This window comes from Zonotrichia leucophrys, chromosome 1 (assembly GCF_028769735.1).
Source record: "Zonotrichia leucophrys gambelii isolate GWCS_2022_RI chromosome 1, RI_Zleu_2.0, whole genome shotgun sequence".
Classification (NCBI taxonomy): Eukaryota; Metazoa; Chordata; class Aves; order Passeriformes; family Passerellidae; genus Zonotrichia; species Zonotrichia leucophrys.
The window spans coordinates 82,845,309-82,864,464 of record NC_088169.1 but is presented as its reverse complement, the minus strand read 5'-3'; the positions used below and the strand labels follow the sequence as shown (position 1 = coordinate 82,864,464).

General features: G+C 37.4%; 1 protein-coding gene across 31 annotated transcripts in view; it reads left to right on the top strand.

The window, feature by feature from the left end:
- The window catches only part of DLG2 (discs large MAGUK scaffold protein 2), a 990,031-nt gene that overhangs the window by 943,275 nt on the left and 27,600 nt on the right, over positions 1-19,156 (top strand). For all 31 annotated transcript variants that reach the window (XM_064719541.1, XM_064719525.1, XM_064719532.1 and 28 more), the window contains one exon: positions 4,684-4,759. In XM_064719541.1, coding sequence (XP_064575611.1) covers positions 4,684-4,759 — 76 coding nt within the window. The remainder of the gene's footprint in view (positions 1-4,683; positions 4,760-19,156) is intronic.

The window sequence follows — 19,156 nt, the reverse complement described above, 5'->3', positions numbered from 1 at the left end:
GCCTGACTCGAGTCCATGGGTCTGCAATGCAGCCTGAGATTTCACACAGATTGCCCCAGAATGGCTGAGCATAAATTCTCACCACTTTTACTACTGCTCCCTCTGCAGCCAGTGAGGATTTGGCCTTAAAACCCTGAAATAATTACACTAATCTTTCTGTTGTCCTTCAGATGTGCAGTCACAAAACTGCTGTCAGACTGGACATCATTCTAAGATACCCATTTTCAGGTAGTTTAAGTGCCTCTGACTGCCAAATGTTATGCAACTTGTATCTCTGTTATTACCAGCTGTAATAATACCAGCCTGATACTTGTGTTCTCACATAGACAACATTCTCCCCACAAGTACATGTAGCTATGCTCTTCTTTCAGGGCAAAGTGGGGGGAAAGTACATAAAACTCAATGTTTCACAAACATTTAAGAACAAGGAACAAGAGGTTTTCCCAGCACAGAAGTCCCTGTGGGTGAAAAGCCAACTGAAATTTGTTGTTCTGCTCAGCTTGGCAGAAGGGCATGTTTATCCACTCAAATGATTTTTATTTTTAATGGTTTCCTATAAATCATCTACTTTTCTAAACAGCACTTAACATTTGAATCCTTAGATGATAAAACTTTTTAACATCAGCTAAGCTTTGTCTAAAATATTTGTCTGTCTATACTCAGTAATCTAATTGGAAAAATTTAATATGGAATGAAATTTGTATGTATGTGTAATTATAAACTTCTTCCTGTGCTCTTGCAATGATGTGAAACTTGTGTGCTGTTGGAAAAGAACTGTTAGCTTTTAAACAGAACAAGGCTGTGCTACAATTTCTTCTTGAGAAGTCACTTCCTAATGTCATTAGGTCTCCACTTCATAAATATTGAGCAGGTGCTGAGCTGTTTTCTATAAGCAAGCTACTGCAGATGGAGAGCTGATCCAGAGCACATTCTCTTCTGCTGAAAAATGCATGTTTGGTGCAAAAATGCCACTTCAGGGAAGCTCCAAAAAATTTTTTGAGAATGGGGATCTCTTGGTAAGCTCAGATTGCACATCTTGCAGAGGATGGAAGCAATAAAAAGCTATGAACTAAGACCACATATTTGAATTATATATAGTGCATACATATTTTCACTTGATAGGCAGGCAAAACAAACATAATGCAGGTGACCTGGAAATGGTGAAGCAAGACAAGCGACATAGCAAAGTTTTTCAGGTTTCCAGTTTACATTGCTTTCTTGTATTTCCTAACTCTCCTCACTACAGTACTCATGCTGGATTTGGAAACAACTTTCATCCTGCAAAACATCTCAGTGCCAAATATATAGAAATTAGGCTACTGTCACCATTTTATTTCATTGTAGCAACAAGTTTGCAATTTGCATCTGTGTTGTACATAACCATGAATGCTGTTATTGAAGATTAAAGCATTTCTCACTTGATATTCTATCTCACCACTGTGAAGACTGATTAGTGCTTTTAGGAAGGCACTGACAAAACTCCCAGTGGTGCAGCAGTGTGTGATCACAGTTCATGTCTTGTTGAGATATACTTATTTTTTTCTTGTTTATAGCATTCATGAAGAATTGAAAGTTTCATTTTGAAAAATCCCACAAGCCCTTTTTCAACAGCTATGTGTGCCCAGAAACACCAAAGCAGATAGACATTGCAGTGTAGTGAGTGTTGCATCCCATTAATAAGATTTTTCCTTAGAAGAGGAAGAAGAGAACAGTATCCTAAAGAACTCAAATCCTGAGCTTACTAGTGAGGGAACATGGAACACTGAAGTATATTTCCAATGTACTGCTCCACTTCTCTAGCTTTACATGACAAAAAGTGAGTGAATCCTGACCATTTCTGAAATGAAAAGGGCCAGGAGGTATCTACCACCAGGAATGTTTTTAAGAGAAAGTGAGTATATAGATATACTCCAACTGTCCCAGATCTTACATGATCTTAGGTAATTCCCTGTACACAGCAGTGTTTCTGTACTCAGCTATACTTGGAGAGTGGGTGGGAAAATGGAGGTGAAATCCCCATAAGTTGTGCTAGGGTGATACTGCCTCCACACAGAACTCAGAGCTTTTCAGCTCCGGTCATGTTTGCATGTTGGATGTAGGTTTCTTTGAACATTTCTTGAAACATCTTTGAGTTTCAGTGACCCCTCAGGCACTTTTGAAAATGGGACTGAGCCATTAAGTTGTTCTGAAAGCATAGCCATGCTTCCTTATCCCTTAGATATAACTCTTTAGGCAAATACATAATTAGAAAGGGTCATGGCAGCAATGTGTACATCAGGCAAGTCAGAGTTGCAAGTCTGGGCCCTGCAAATCTGGGAGATAGGAGTCCTCCCCTTCACTTCATGTTTTTGCACAACTCCCCATAATCATGCTTTGTCCTGCAGTGGTTATAGAAAACTGGTTACCATGTTAAGTGAAACATTCCTTTCTTAAAAGCAGTTTCTTCAGCTGATGGATCAAAATGTTCAAATGATGGTCAGCTGCTGTCAACTAAACCAATATAAGGAATTTGCACCCATATGCTGTTTAGACATTGACAGCGTCAGCTGCTGCAAATAACTCTTTGGACTTAAACTCCTTTCTTCTTGGGGAAAAAAACACAGTCAAGTTTATTTTTCCTTAAATATAAAAACTACAAGCCTGCAAAAAAAGTGTTAAAAATGTTTGAATTAAAGTTCCTTTAACAAGTGCCTTTTCTAAGAGCTAGATCAACAAATCTAAAAGAACACAGATTATAAACTTTGTTATCTTCACCAGTTTAGTTCCCTTTTTAGCTCTGTCTATGGCAAAAATGTCCCAGTAGCTCAGATGAGAAATTCTAACATCTTAGTTCACTGAAATCTGCACCCTGACCGTTTCAACAAAGACTTAATCCTTGGAGAACCAAAGCTAAATTCCAGGAGTTCTCCAGAGCATGTAAAACTAAAGCTTTTCAGAAATTTAGGTTCATTCCTTCAGAATAAAGAGAGGTAAATTCCTATCACCTGAGCAGCCCACTGCCACGATGGAAATTCCAGACCAAAGACATAAAGGCAATAGAGCACCTGAGCTGAAGAACTTTGAGATTATGTTATAAATTGGGCAAACCCATTTACTTTGTCCTTGCCTTTTTCTAACAGCTGACCCATTTCACTGGCAGTTCAGGCAGCAACAGTAATGTAGTCGGCCTGAGACACAGAACATTTCAGCTTGTAATTTTACATTTCAGCTAAATTATAATTAACTGAGAACAGTTTTATTGTGGAAGGTGTCATGCAAATGGTAATGGGAGGCAACATTGTGTGCCACCCTCACTACAGTGCCAGAGGATGAAATGTTTGGAACATGCAGTAGACATGCTGAGCATATATGAACACTGTTGTTATATTTGCCTGAAAGACTAATGGCATTTAATGGCATTACTTAAATACTTCTCAGAGCAATGCAGAATGTTTCTGCTGCTCCTCATCTGTCTGCTATGCCTCTAGAAAGCAGCGATGCCTCCACAACTGCTAAAGCAGTTATGACAAACTTCATAAATAAGACACACTCTTCAGGATTAATTTCCAAATTTTTTTGTGCAGTGAATAAGAAATTAAGTTAAAAGCAGATGTTTTAGGAAGTTAGGCAGGGCTGGAATGAGTTTAAATGTTAATATAGATTAATAAGTAGAATATTGTGTTCATTTGTGCTAATTATTTCCTCAGAAGGCATCCATCCTATTTATGCAATTACACAGCCTCAGTCCTATTTAGGCAATTACACAGCCTTGAGTCTTCATTTCTTACCAGTACTACCAAGGGACTTCATCTGCGAGCTCAAGTCTGAACTGTTCATGTGTTTTTAATAACATAGATTTAGTTTGAAAAATGCACTTGAGCTGTTTCCATGTGAATATTCCACACTTACAGAGAAATGCATTTAATCTAAATTTAAACTGTAGCTATAGTAACCAACATTCACGGTGTTTCAGGAGGGCATATATAAGCCTACTCAGACAGAAGGAAACATGTTCTGTTAATTATCATTCTATCAAAACTCTAGAGTTTGTATTTTGGAAAATAATTATCAGAAATTATGAATTCCTAGTACCCAGGCTTAGAAAGCAAGGGATTTGCAGGCATGTATTCTGATGTCTCATAAGCCAGCTTTGCAGGATTCAATGGAGATTTCCTAGAGCAATCCCCAGCCGTAACAAATAGGGTTAGTGTTTCACTTTCAGGTAGATGATCAGATTTTTTACTTGAGCCAGTCAATGATAGATTCTGTAGATGGTTTTGCAAAGGTAGGTAACATCACTTTTACAGTAATGTCCACATTAATCAAGGTGAGTAAGGACATGTCCTCGTTTCATTCCTCTGACCATAGAACTCTAAATGTTACCTGATTTTTGAACAGCTTAAATCAGAGAGAGTAAATCTGTCCCCAGCATACTTTTCCCAGACTCCCATGTCTGTGGAGAGGCATTGCTGTTCTGCTGGTGTAGGGCAGCCAAGGCTCCTCAGACCCAGTCCTGCATTTGCCAGAAAACTGCTGCCTGGCTGAGGAAGTGACCTCTCCTTTTCAGTGCATGAAATTCACTTTAAATGTTTACTTTAGGTGTGGTAAGCTGCCAATGGTCTTGGGAGAGCAGGTTGAAATATTTCATACAAAATGCTGCTAAAATCAATGTGTGTTTCTTCATTTGTGTTTTCTTTTCCCCAGAGTTGAAAGAAAGGAGCGTGCACGTTTGAAGACGGTGAAATTCAACGCGAAACCCGGTGTAATTGATGCAAAAGGGGTATGTAGATACTGAAACCTTTTGAAATTGCACTTTACAATTGTTTTATCCAGAGTAAAAAAATTTTACCAACATAAGGAATATTTAGGTTGTTGCAGCCAAAACCTGCAGTATAGTGAAATGTAGATCAGAGATTACTATGATATAGTCTTTGGAATAATTAAATATTCTTTTTATAATAATACTGAATGACAGTGCCTCCTAAGGGGAAGATACTAAGAAAATAAAGAGCATTTCATGACAGCTGTGATTTTATTTAAATGATGGATAGAGAAGAAAAGACTTTAAAAATGAATGCAGATGGATAGCAGTTTAATGAAATAGGACCAGACGTGTAAATTCCCTGGCTTCAAGGGCTGTTAAATCACAAACCAAAGGTTGTAAGTTAAGGAGTCCTGGATAGAAAAAAATAGGTTTTGGATGTTCTGCATTGACAGTTGTGACAGACATTGAACACAGGTGTGTTTCACACCAGACATCATGGCCAAACAACACAAAACATGCAAGTTCCATTCCAGCAGCGCTGCCTGCACAGAACAGGGCTCCTGCTGCTGCCACTTCACAGAGCTACTTTATTGTGCCCAGGTCAGCAGTCTCCTTAGCCTAATGCCTACTATCCTGCCTGGTGCCATCTGGCTGGCAAGCATCACAGCAGGAGAAATGCCCACAGCCCTGGCTGTTGAGGTATATTTTTCTGCTGAAGTGTAGCTTGCAGTTGTAGCACTAGTGAATACTTGACATTTGCAGGGATTTATTTTTGAAACCCATCTAGTTGGCATGTTTGGAATTTACAACTGAGGGCTTCTGTGAGCAAACTAGGAGACACAGATTCAGCAGCCATGAGGGAAAAGTCCTGCTTGGCTGCAGAAAACAGAGCAGGGCCAAAACTGTGTGATGAGTGAACATGACCGTAGGTAGGTGCTAGCATGGGAAATGACCAAGTGGTTCAGCAGGTCCCTTCCAGACCTGCTGTTCCTGTGATCTTCTGCATAGTTTGAAATTCTCATTCTTAATCTTTTCTTCCTTCAGGTTCCCTCCATAATGGTAATACTAAAAATTCCCTTATTCTGTCTTTTCCTAAGTTCCTAAGTTCCTAAGTGTCTACGTGCCAGCAAAATAGTACTTCACACTTGAAAATACTTCCCTGTTACTGCTCTACAGAACAATTCCTGAATTCATTGCAAATGCAAAATTATTGCTTGAATATTCACTGAAATATTGTTGAATAGTGACTGAAACAAGTTTTCCAGACTTACAAGGCACATGGAACTGTACATTACTAGCGCTTGCGGATAACTCAGTAAAAATACATAATAAAATGCACTAAGAAAAGAATAATTCATCTCATACCATTTCTTTAGAAGTCAAAATTTCATTTTATAGTTTGAAATGACCACTCTGCAACTCTATCTATTAATATTGCCACTTATTTTGAAAGATAATAAGTTTTATATTGCCAATAAGAAGAAATCACTTCTTAAATGTCTATTTCCCATATATAAACAAAACTGCAGGGGAATAATTCATTCATAAAACTAATGATCCCTTTTCAAGTGATTCTGTCAAGAATTTAATTACTCTTGATTCCCCAAATTGTTTTTCCATTTTTGTCATCAGTGTAACATTAATCTTCCAGCCACTCAACATCAGTGTTTGATTCAGTGTTTAGGAAATTGTGTAATTATAGGGCAAGACCACTGTAGCCTTTTGGGACCAAACCTTCCAAATGAAATGACATATTCAAGTACACGCATATGTATGTGGATTGAAGGTGTCACTATTTCTATTTTGTCTTTCAGTGTCCAAAATGAAGTGCTGTAAAATGTCTAAGAGTCCACACTTTACATTTTTACTTTTTTTTTCCAACTTTGGAAGAAATTTAGCCCAGGTAAACACAGCTGCAGTAGGCCTAGGAAAATTATTTTATTTCAAAATCAAGCTAAAATTCCAATAGGAAGGAGCTTATGTGGGTCTGTGGCTTCTTTGGCTCATACATTCATGACTGTGTGGGCAAGTGTAAATGTCTTAGTTTACTCTAAAGATGAAACTGGGAGAAATCTTTTCATGGAATATTTCTAAATTTGTCCATGAGATGTGCATAGAAGCATTTAATAAATAATTTTTTAAAAAAGAAAACAAACAAACAAAAAAAAACCCCTTAACTGAATGCAGAGAATCCTCGGGGGTTTTGGACAGGTAAAGGTGTACCTTACTTCTGTTTTACCTGAATCATCTCACTAACCCTTCCATTGTAGAAGCAATGTTCAAGAGCTAATAACCCACAGCAAAGGTTTCCTGAGATAATACCAAAATGTCTTTGATATAACTATGATTTTGAAGCAGAAACTGCCTAGTTATTCTACGAGTTTATAAAGTCTTATGCATTTTTATCTCCTTGTACCTCATTTTTAATCCCATATCTGGAAATTAGATGCAAAGAAAGTGTTAGAGATAGGGTGACATTTGTAGTTGATCAGCTCCTTGTGTCTCACTAAAAAGGTGTTTAAGAATGCTCAGCAATATAGTTGACAAACCTGTTTGCAGGAAGAGCTAAAGGATAATCTTTCTAAAGGCCCAAAGTTCCTCTTTTTCAGGCCAAACTTGTATGTTACTTCATCTATAAAATTAATTCAACACTTTTTAAAAATGTGATTTAGAATATTAATATGACTTATTTTTTTTCATTGGACTCCTCCAATCCACGCCTTGTGAAATTAAAGTCTACAAAATCGGGGTGGATACAGAAACAGGGAATGTGAATTAAAATTAGGGAGCTCTAGGGAAACCTTCTGGTCTCAAGTTTAAATAAGGCCATGGATAGTACCTTTGCATGCAATGCATAATTAAATTCCCATGCTCATTATTACAGGATATTGCATAAAAAATAAGTTGAAAAATAATTATGTAGGTTAGTAAGTAGCAAAACTTAAGACAACTTTAAAATTTTTGTCATGTAACTCAGAATATATTGTTGTTTTCAAGAAGAGATGTTATAAAAGGGAAAGGATCATATTACTTCTACTTTTCCTTTTAAACATCTCATATTGGAGAGGGCCAAAAAGCTACTTGGCTAACTGGATCTCTGGCCTAACCCAACAGGGTTTCTTTCACATTCTGTTAATTCTGACCTAGACAAATTTATTTGTTCAAGCTCAGGGACATCACCAGCATCCAGGCCCTGTTAACACTTTTAAAGATATCAGACCAGTTAGAGATGGTAACATCTATGTAGTAAGGAAAATTATACAAAACCAGTTATAAACGGTTTCATTTCACCAAGCAAAGAATATGCTTCTATTGTGTTGACCAAGTTCAGCCTCTATCTTCATTCTTATAATTGTTGTAATGAATGTCAGCATTTTTGTAATTGTCATTGAAGGTGGCTGGTGCATCAAATCCACCACTACAGTGCTTTGGTTCCCTAGAGCCACTCTCTGCTGCAGCAAAGGACAGGGTTTCCAGGGCACTGGAAATGTTTATATATATATATAAATAAATGAAGAGAAGATAACACACTTATGATTTCCTAAGCATTTGCTTTCTCAGTCTTTGGGGCTCACTGGTCTATGGATAATCAGTGGAAAATGGAGCAGCCCAACGTTTTATGTCTGATATTTTTGCTGGAGGAAGCCAAAGAAGTTATGTAAGCACAAACTTCATTAAAAAGTATATTTTATGCTATGTTGAACTCAAGATCATATCTCAAGTATCTTCTGATGCTGATCTTTGCATCAGAAGGACCAGAGCACGTCAGTAGCTGTGACCAGGGTTATGTATGTACCAAACCAGCATACTGAGCTCTTGTTAACTCTCCCTACCACTGGCTCCAGACTGAACAAAAATAGCCTTTCCTTTTCTAATCCTAAAACCCAGAGTTGTTGAGGGCTTTTTGGAGTTTTTAGTGAATCAAACAGAGTGTCAAGTGACAGAAATATTTCAGGAGGGAAAGAGATTAGCCAGTAATCTGCTTTTTTCTTAACTGTTGTAATTACAACAGGTCTTTCAGGAGACAAAAATAGCACCTTTTGCTTTTCTCCCTGTCAGATCACATACACTCCCTTGACTGTCTCTTGAAAATATTCCACAGTTGAAATCATAGCTCTTGGGAAGTCTTTTAGCAACACCTCAGTTTTACTAATATTTATGGGTGTTGCCTGTTTCCAGAGATGTGTTGAAATGTCAGCAAAAATGTAGATAGAACTTAATTTTATACAGAGAACTGGTTTTTTATACCACATGCCTTTTCATTTCACACCTTATCTGACCAGTGACTCCAGAATATTTTCCTATGTACAAATACTCTACTTCATTTCCCAATGAAATGAAAGTGATGTCTCCTGCAATTTCCATTTTTAATGTGTGTGTCAGAGTGTGGGGAGATATTCAGCCCATGTTTACTGGGAAGCATTCCCAGATGGGTGCCTGCCCTGGTGAGGATGCTCAGCAGGGTGCTGAACAGGGATGAGGTGCCTGCCAAGAAAAGAGACTGCCCCATCCTTTCAAAACCCCTTCCAGCTCTGCTGCTCATCAGCAGTGCAAGTCCTGGGCTGTGAGCCACACCACACTGCTCCATCACTACCCATTAGGGCTCTTTTCAATTGACTTAGCTTATCATCCACAGCTCTTTTCAGATTCCTGTCAGATCACCTACATCACACTCAGCCACCTCTTCAGTTGCCTCTGAATGAATTTATTACGACAGTCAGAAGTTTGATAGCACTTAATAATATTTATTATGTGCAGATTCTGTTTACAGATCCCACAGATACCTGAAATGTAAGGTCATCTTCTTGCTTTATTGTCATTTTAGCAACATTGCACTGAGGCAGGAAAGCAGAAATTGAAACCTGACTGAGGTAGCAAATTTGGTATTCTGGGGTAAACAAAACCTTCTGCATATTTAATGCACCTCTCCTCCAAGTGTCAAAATCCAGTGACCAACAGAACTTGATACAGAGGACACTTTTGACAGTTTTAAGCATTTAAAGGAGGCAGGGGAGAAAGCCAAACAAATAAACCCACATGTTTCCAAACCGTTTATGCTCTACAAAATCATCATATTTTCAGCCCTAGTCATCCAAACAAAGCAAAACTGGTCTTTGGGAACCTCAGGTGGTCACCTCTGCCCTGAGGGTTTCTTCTGTAACTTTCTCCTATATTTCAGATTTGTCTAATCTCTGCTTAAAGACCTGCCACAACAGATATTTCATATTCTTCCCAAACAGCCCACTTCAGTGCCTCACTCTCCTCATTCTTAGAAAGGGTGGACTGCTACAGCTTAATCCTGTTTTTATTTCTTCTTCTATGACTGTCTATGGAAATTGGATTATTTGTCTTTGTCACAAAGCAGAAGCTGCAGTCACACCTGCCCTGCTCTCAGGTACAGCTTATGTGCTAGTGGTTTACCAGGGTGTATTAATGCAGTGAAAAAGTCAATTATCTCAATTTAATCCTTGACTGAAAAAAAGCATAACAGTATATTAGGCTGTCTATACCCTCTCTCTGCCTAATGAAGATTTTTTCTAACATCAATTATTTACTAGGCTTCAATTTTCTAAGTATAAAGATTCACCTTTAGGGAGAAGCAGTTCTGTAGTCCATAATCTGAAAGTTTTCCACATATGCAGTGGATTTTGGACAACTTTTCTTTGCCCTTCTTTTCTAAAGATATTAGACACAATTAACAGATTTCCTAAAATGATTGGTACTGGGACAAACATAAAAGTAGAGGAAAAACCACAATCTGAGTACATTCAAAAAGCTGCTGATTTGGAGAGCCCATTAGCACTCATTCTGTAGTGTTCAGGGTCATCATTCCTGAGAGGCAAAGGGCATTCCTCATTGCAGGGTACAATTTCCTCACAAGAGGAAGCACAGGGGCAGGCACTGATCTCTTCTCTGTTGTGACAGAACTCAAGGGAATGGCCTGGAGTCAGGGGAGGTTTAGGTTGGATACTGGGGAAAAGTTCTTCACCCAGAGTGGGGCTGGGCAATGAACAGGCTCCCCAGGGACGTGCTCACAGCCCCAGCCTAACAGAGTTCAAGAAGTGTTTGGACAATCCTCTCAGACCCATGGTGTGACTCAGGGATGGTTCTGTGCAGGGCCAGGAACTGGACTCAGTGATCCTTGTTGGTCCCTTCCTACTCAGGATATTTTATGATTCTATGGATTTTTTGTGTTGGATTTAAGTTCTGTCAAAAACTTTAAAACCTCAAAAATGGTTAAACATTGGGTGTCATGGAAGAATCAGATCTCAGCATTGTTCTTGTTTGTGGAACAACTTGTTTCTGGAAGGAGGTGACTTCTTCCCACATAGGAGTGTGCTGGTTTTAAAACCAGCAGTAAATTAAACTCCAAATAAGCCACTCCCACTGGATGACTGCCAGTGATGGGTACCCAGCTTTTCCTGCTGAATCCTCACAACCCAGGGATGATGTATGTGGTATAGAACAACAACTTGGTCACACACTCACAGCACTAAAGTCCACCCCCTCTCTGTAGCCAGGACAAGGAGGAAAATCTGAATCTCATTTGTCCAACTGCCCTTACTCTTCCATGAGTTTTCACATCCTCCACAGCTCTGTCTTCATGATGAAGTTGTTGCCAGGTCTTGGATGTTGGCTGCACTTTTGGATTGACCTGAGCCTGCAATATTGGACTGCCCTGACCATTCCCCTTGAGCTGAACACTTTTTGCTCAGCATTTCTCCAAGGTGCATTAGAAATAGTGCTGTCATCAGCATCTGCTTCACTCATGTGCTGGAGTAATCAAATGAAGTTCAAATGATAAAACAGCACATTGCCAGAAAGATTTAACTGTATGGATTCTTGTTGTTCCAGGTTATCTTGAGGCACTCTCCAAAGACATGCAGTAATTTAGCAATAATGTATGTTGGGTCCAGGTACAGTCAAAAATAAAGGAAAACAAGTGAGTCATCAGTTTTAATTTATGTCATGGCAGCAGTGTTGGCTCTGGCAGGGAACTGATGCACCTTGAAGAATCTTGGTTTTAAGAAGGTGAATCAGTTCTAGTAATTGTGAAAAAATGACTGTCAAGTCAAATCTGAGGCTTTTACCCAGCTGAAGTGAAGAAATTTGTTTCTGTAGCATTCTTTCAAAAATCCAGTAGAGTGTTTGAAAAAATGTCTTTCAAATTGAAAGAAATATTAAAGTAAAAAATCTTTGTGTCTGTTTTCCATATTTCATTTTGTTGAGAAGGACAAATTCTAAATATCAGCCAGTAATTTGTAAGCAAAGTGGATCAGAGTAGAAATTTGAGAAATAAAGGATTTGTCACTGAATTTATCAAGATGATTAATAACGTTTCTGCCTATTGGCATCTTGTCACTCAAATTAAATACTAAAAGAGTCATTTTTCACTTAGTAAGCAATATAAGCACAGATATTTTTCAGATTTTACTGTTTTTTCTGTAATTTTTCTGTAATTCTGATAACTGTGTGGAGTTTTATTTATAGGATAATGTTGTTTCTTAGGTGGTCATAATATTAGGGACTAGAGTAGTTGTACTTCCTATCCCACAAGAAGTTTGTGTCATCCCTACTTAGGTAAGAGAAATCTTTAGGAAAGTCGCTGACAAAAAGATATGTGGTGCAATGTTTAAATCAGTCACAGCTTAAATATAACACAGTGAAAATTTGCTAGCACAGGTAAAATACCAAAGTTTACAGCTGAGAGTTAATTGTTTTTCTTCTAAGCTGTTCCAGCAGAAATTTGTGCTGAGCATGCGTGGTCTATTTTTATAACTAGCTGTCTAATATCCAGAATAAATAGCAGGAAGTTTGTATGTATGTATAGGTAATTCCATAGTTACTTGGGTTTTCTTCTAAAAAATTGGTTGAAAAGAAAAATTTGTAGTATTGGCAGTAGACATTGTGAAAGAATTAAAAAGACAACAACATTTTCTTCTAGTAAGATATCACACAAAGATCCAGAAGTGTGGAGTTTATCATCATCAACACTCATTTGGAAGAGACATGCTCAATATTTCACATCTTTCTTTCTGATTCAGTTAAATTAAAGCAGCTCAGTGATTGCCCCAGTGACTCAGAGACCATGTTTGGAAGGTTATAGGGACACAGGAACTGCCAAAGTCCATCTAACTTGATATCCTGCTTGTGAGACTGGGGCCGTGAGATGCATTACTGCAAGATGTGGGAGCTTCACCTCCTAAACAAACCTCAAACGAGTCTTTTAGAAACTGGCTTTGGGTTTGTTTGCCCATGCCTTTATTTGTTTTAACTTTAGCTGTAAGGCCTAAATAAATCAATGTATTCAATTGAAACCAAGAACCTGGTATGATTTGTCTGCTGAGCCAGACCCTTGCCATAATTCATCCTGCTATACCAGTCACTCTTCCTTTAACTCAAAAGGGAAATCCGGAAGATTATCTTGTCCAACTCTCTTTCCATAAGTACAGTTTGAAGGCAAGTGGGTATTGTAAATCTTTCTCCACTACTCCATAACAAAGTAAGAGTAATAAAGGTCTTTTTGCAACTTATTTTATGCAGGTCCATTTAATGCAGTGGTTGGCACTTGCACAAGTGCACAGCACTTGAATGCATGAATAACATACATCAGCTCTAAGTGGGAAAGTCCCTTGTCAGGAAAAAATATTGAGCAGCATAGAGGAACATTTAGAACAATGTCAAAAACACTTTCTGATTTCAGTTGGAGACTTGAGGAAGGAGAGGAAGACCTTCACAGTTCCCATTTGGTTGCAGTGAGGTTGGCTAGGTCCAGGCCCACACTGGACCACAGCACAATTCTGAGATGCTGCATTTGTGAGCATCTCATCACAGAAACAGAGATGTTGGAGCTGGGAGAGGATTGCTGTTTAGCTCTTTTCCCTTCACCACCCCCTTCTCTCCAAGCACTGCAGTGTTATTCCCCACAGTACTTAAGATTAGCAGATTTGTTTTAAATGTGAAAAAATTATCTAGGCTTTTCACTCCCCTTGGGGCAGATTATTCTACATCCAAATTGATTTCGCTGTCAAGGAGCTTTGCCCTTTCTTATTTTCATGCTATCAATTCCAGTGCTGCTGTTTGAACAATTCCTTCCCACTTGTATTGTGGTGTACAACCTGCAGATAAGTGTAAATTACTTTGGCTGTCACGTAAGCAAGATTTTATGTTGCTCTTTCATCTTGCTAACATTGATATACCCATGCAAATTAGCATAGAAAAGTGCTCCCTTCATACCTTGCACCAAGTTAAATAGAGCTTTGCAAAATTGGAAATACTGATTTTACGTGTTTTCTTCAAAGTCTATTAGTCTTTCTTCTCCCCTGGTAGTTTATGTTGGTTATAACTGTTGTTTTTCAGGAATTAAAATTGAGTTGCTGGCAGACAGCAAGCAATAATTCAGTCTTTAAAAAAAAAGAATTAAAATTTCATACTTATGAATACTAAGCCACCCTACCCTGGTCTGGAGAAGCTAGACATCATGAGTTTTTAATCAGGCTTTTACTTTTTCATCTTGGATTGCCAACACCCAAATCTCCCTACAGCTTCATGGGAAAACTAAGCAAGCAGAGTTACTTTCATCTAAACTTCTTCTCACCCAGTTGGTTCTCACTTATCAAAACAGATTATGGTACAAAAATTCAATAAGGAATGACTGTAGCCCAGGCTTGAAGTATCTAAGAAAACTAAAGGCTGAACTCAACAGAGTATGGATGTCCTTCCCCTTGCATCTCATAAAAAATCATAGGGAAGTTGGCTAGTGCTGTTTGCCAGGGTTTAACTCTGTGTGCAGAGTGAGAATGGAAGATCCACATCTCAGGGAATTTACTCTGTGATCCCTGGACAGCCAGGCTTACAGCTGCCACTGAGACCTCCTCAGCTTATCTTCTGCATGTCTGCAGGGACACCATGAGATGCTTTCTGTGTGTGTGAGCCCAGGCCATGGCCCAGTTTGGGGTCACACCAGGAAAGCAGGAATGGCTCAATAGCAGGGGCAACTTCTAGACTTGGTCAAATCATTTAACCTGAGATTTCAAATTCATCATGGCTTGGGATTGCCAGGAGAAAAAGCCCACTATAAAACCAGTGAGGTGATATATATGCTTCCAAGGAGAAATAACACTGAGTATATGTTACAGTTCAAATATTTTCTTTCTGGCATCAGTGCAAATTTTTGGTAGGATGGGAGAGATTTAAAATATATACTATAGCGATCTATAAAATTAAAATATTTAAATATAGGGATTTAACAGTGTTTGAGTACTCCATCTTTTATTAAAGTCAGTATTCAAATGAGTAAATGAATCTCTTTAATATAAAAAGTGTCAGTTAAATATAGAGAAAAGGATTGCAAGGACATAATGTTGATAATAAATTTTGTAGATTTTTGTAGAAGGGTGAGTACATGAGGAATTTTCATTTGGCTTAGGCCAAAATCAGGTATTAAATAAAAAGAAAAAGAAAACCACATTGCAGATAAGAAGCAGTAAAATTAATTTCTCATGTACACTGCTAGACTAATCTGAGAACAAAACTGACATACATAATCACAGAATATAAAAACTAGGTTAAAGCATATCTCAAACTTGCCTAAAATTAGATGGTATATGAAATCCATCTACACCCTGTGAAAAAGAATTTCACAGCCAGTGATCTGGAACAGCTTTCTCTCAGGTGGTCCCTATACTCTGGTTCCCCACTGATGACTGAAGATTAGCATTTGTTGAATGAAATGGCAAAAGAAAGCATTCCTGAAGCAGTTGGGAGTTTATTTGCTTTGAGAAAACAAATTTGTTAGATCACCATAAAAAAAAACTTTCCCCAACATATTTAGGATCTTCTGCAAAGCCTAAAGAGGACAAGTTGTGTGTGTGTCAAGATCCCATCTGCACTAAATAGCAGGGGTTGAATCAGCTACACTCTGAAAAAAAATGTGGGAAGAAGCTCAAAGTAAACAACAATATAGTTGCCTATTACAGTATGGTAAAACTATCAAATTACTGTGTTTTGTGATGTTTACCACTACAAAGAAAATTTTGAGATTGGTTTGTTTATTTAATATTACATGAAAATTTCCTTTAAAAAACACTACCCTATTAGCTGATGAGTAACATATTCATGGCTGCTGAGCCTAGGGAAGAACATTTAGAATACAAAACTGATGCTGACACAAAAAAGTACCCAAGTGGGTTTTTGAGAAGCAGAAACACACAGAGGTTTAATGTCTGTCACAACCAGGGAAGGTTGGTATGTGTAACCAGGGACATCTGGGGATACTTGGTCAAGCCACAGTGCTCCAGGCACATCACAATTATTTTTCTTGGCTTCTTCAAAACACAATCTATGCTTAAGTAGTATCGAACAAGGATTCAGGGCATGAGTGAACACTTCCCTCCCCTTTTTTCTCTGAGAAGAGACTCTTCTATTGCAGATCAAGTGCTGTGAATGATGTCACTGTTCTGTTGTCAAACAAATTGAAAATTTCATTTGCCTTTTAGTGTTAGGCACTTGTCTGTTTGAAGTGCCTCCTACTGCTGTTGCCTAGGTTAGTGGTGATCTGTGTGATGGCAGTGACATATACAAATAATCTCTTGTACAGGTTTTTCACTGCCACTGAAATGCCTGAGTTATTTGCCATTACAAGTTTTTACATTATCATGGCAAAAAAACTGCAACTTACAAGGAATCCATTTTCAGGCACTTTTTCACTGACTTTCAGAAACTCTGCCTGCATAAACGCTGTTGAATCAGGCTAAGCTTGCTATCACAATTGCAATTCCAGTTGCATGCAACTTTTGTATCAGGTGGAGAGATGTAGGCAAATAACTCTGTCTTATTTATCCTACATCTATTTCAGAGCTTCCCAGAAGCATATGGAGCCTATGGCTCCAGAGTATTTGACAGGTCCAAAGTTTCCATTGTACTGAAATAAAATTTCTCAAATACATCTGAGATTTGGAGTTTAACCTAGCTACAGATCCTCATACACGTGATCCTTTCTTAAAAAAGAAAATACACACTCAGTGTTGGTCTCTACTTTTCACCAATGGAGCAAAATCTGGAATTAACATGGTGTGTACCATAGAAAATACGGTTTTATTCTGTGTGAGTCTCCCTCTTCTTTCTTTGCCAAGCCCCTTCTCTCTATTCATTAGAGATACAAATCATGATATCTTTTAGAAACCTTTTTGGGGTTGTCAACAGGATTTCATATCCTTAAGGTGGAGACCATCAGCCGGACTTCAATACCAATTATATTGCATGCAAAACCAAAGTCAAGGCTCTTGTCTTTGATTCCTTGTGAAGAAACATACTTAATTTAAGAAAACAAACACTTGTTTTCTTAAACTAACTGCTCATTCAGTTAGTACTAAGGACTAATTATTTCTATAAGTTTGCAGAGCCAGACCCACTTTAATGTTTTATAATATTTTACAGCTTCTTTGTTATTTAAAATATAAACCCTCTGACTACACCATGCTAGTATATAAGGTCATTGACATGAATATACACATTGATTAATCTATAGAAATATTATCACATGCATAAACATATTTTTTTATGGATATTAATATGATTAGATCAGCCTTATTTTAGGAAGAAATCTTTTTACTAGTGTGAATACAGTGACATAATCACACATGATGGTCATGTGCTGTAAATTGCCAGATTTTGGTCATCCAAATTGAAGTGGAACAATATCTTATTAAAAAAGCAGTACTTGAAAGAGCAAAAGGAGAAAATGTGTATATAACAGTATAAAATATCTGTCTAATTTGGTGTATACTGTTAGATCATGCAGAAATGGGAAAATAATATATGCTTTTCTGGTGAAAATGTACTTTATGAAGTTTTTGCTCTAGACCACTGGGGAAAAAATTGAAACAATATATAAGTGTTATTTCTTATATTTTCTGTGAAACACGGCATATTTATTTATTAATTTGATAACGTTCTCTTGAATTCCAAAGTGCTGTAATGAAGTTATTGTAATTTTAAAACCCCCTTGCTTTTTGAGGTGTTATTGTTTGTATATATATTTTTTCCCTTTTAAAGTGTGTAGTGCCAATTGCATTACTATGTCAAATTCAGATAAATCATGATAAACAACATTTTCACAAACAGAAATGTTAACATGCTACATTCCTTTCTTTGGAAAAGTAAAAGAAATTATCACAGAAAACACATTTTAATTTAATTATGTCCATTGGGTCATTAAAGTGATGTAATGAGCATGTCAGTCCTCCTTTCATCCATAGATTACTTTAATCCTTCATGTGCTTATTTTTTTTTCCCTCTGGCTTTCTTTCATACTTGCTTTGTTTTGAATTTGCATGCTGTCTGGATTATTTGTGCATGACCTCCACTTTAATTTCACATTGAATGTTTACATACTCTGAGAGATTTTCATGGATCATTTATTCTACATGTGCATTTTTTCTTTGTTTTCAGTTACTAAACTTTAAATATGCTTGAAATGTAAAAGTGGTATGAAACTTTCGTGACATGAGTATGCAACTATTTCAACAGATTTTCAGTATCCATCTGTCAGAAATACATATTTTAAACCACATTTTATTTCATGATTTCAAAATGTAAGGAAAGAAATTGTATTCTAAGACTCAAAATATATTCCATTGCAGAACTGGAGCCAAATACTGGTTATATTCAATTTGAGCAATGACAAGCATATGAGATTGGTCCTTTAAATTACTTAAGAAGGTCTCTGCTGTCTCGGAGGTCATCATTTGCAAAGTCCTGTGTATATAAGAGACTTTATAGGTCATTGACTGACAGTACAGATCAGTCTGCAGCTCTGTGTGCACTCAAGAATGCCAGCTTCTTTCAATTGACTCTATAGGGACCCTATTTCCTTATTTAGTATCTGAAATAAGTGTCCCAAGTAGGCATATCCTGTTTTTACACAGGATAGTCCTGTAAGTCCTTGCAACTGTTTATGAAGTCAAAGGTTTTATCATGTAAGAAACACCAGTTTCTTCCATATTAATTTCTGATTTGAAGAATTACAGCAAAATATGTTGATCAACATGCAATGAAATCCTGCTTATCAGCAGAATTCCTAAATCACTTTCTAAATCAGATTTCTAAATCACTTGGAACTAAAAGTATATCCAGTGAAACCTAATGCATAAATATACATCTATAAAATAGAATAAAGTTGGGGTTTTTTCATAATGTTTGAAAGAAGCATTAAAACACACATAAGAAGTTGTCAATAATGAGGCCAAATAAGATATTATGAAATCAACAGCACCTACCAGTAAAGAATTTTAATATTAATTAACACAGGGCTGAATTCACACACTATAAGCAAATCAAAGGCTTCTGCTTTCCACATTACAGCCTGTTCTTTTCAGAGAGCTAATTAATTCTGTGCGCAGTCTGCTGTGA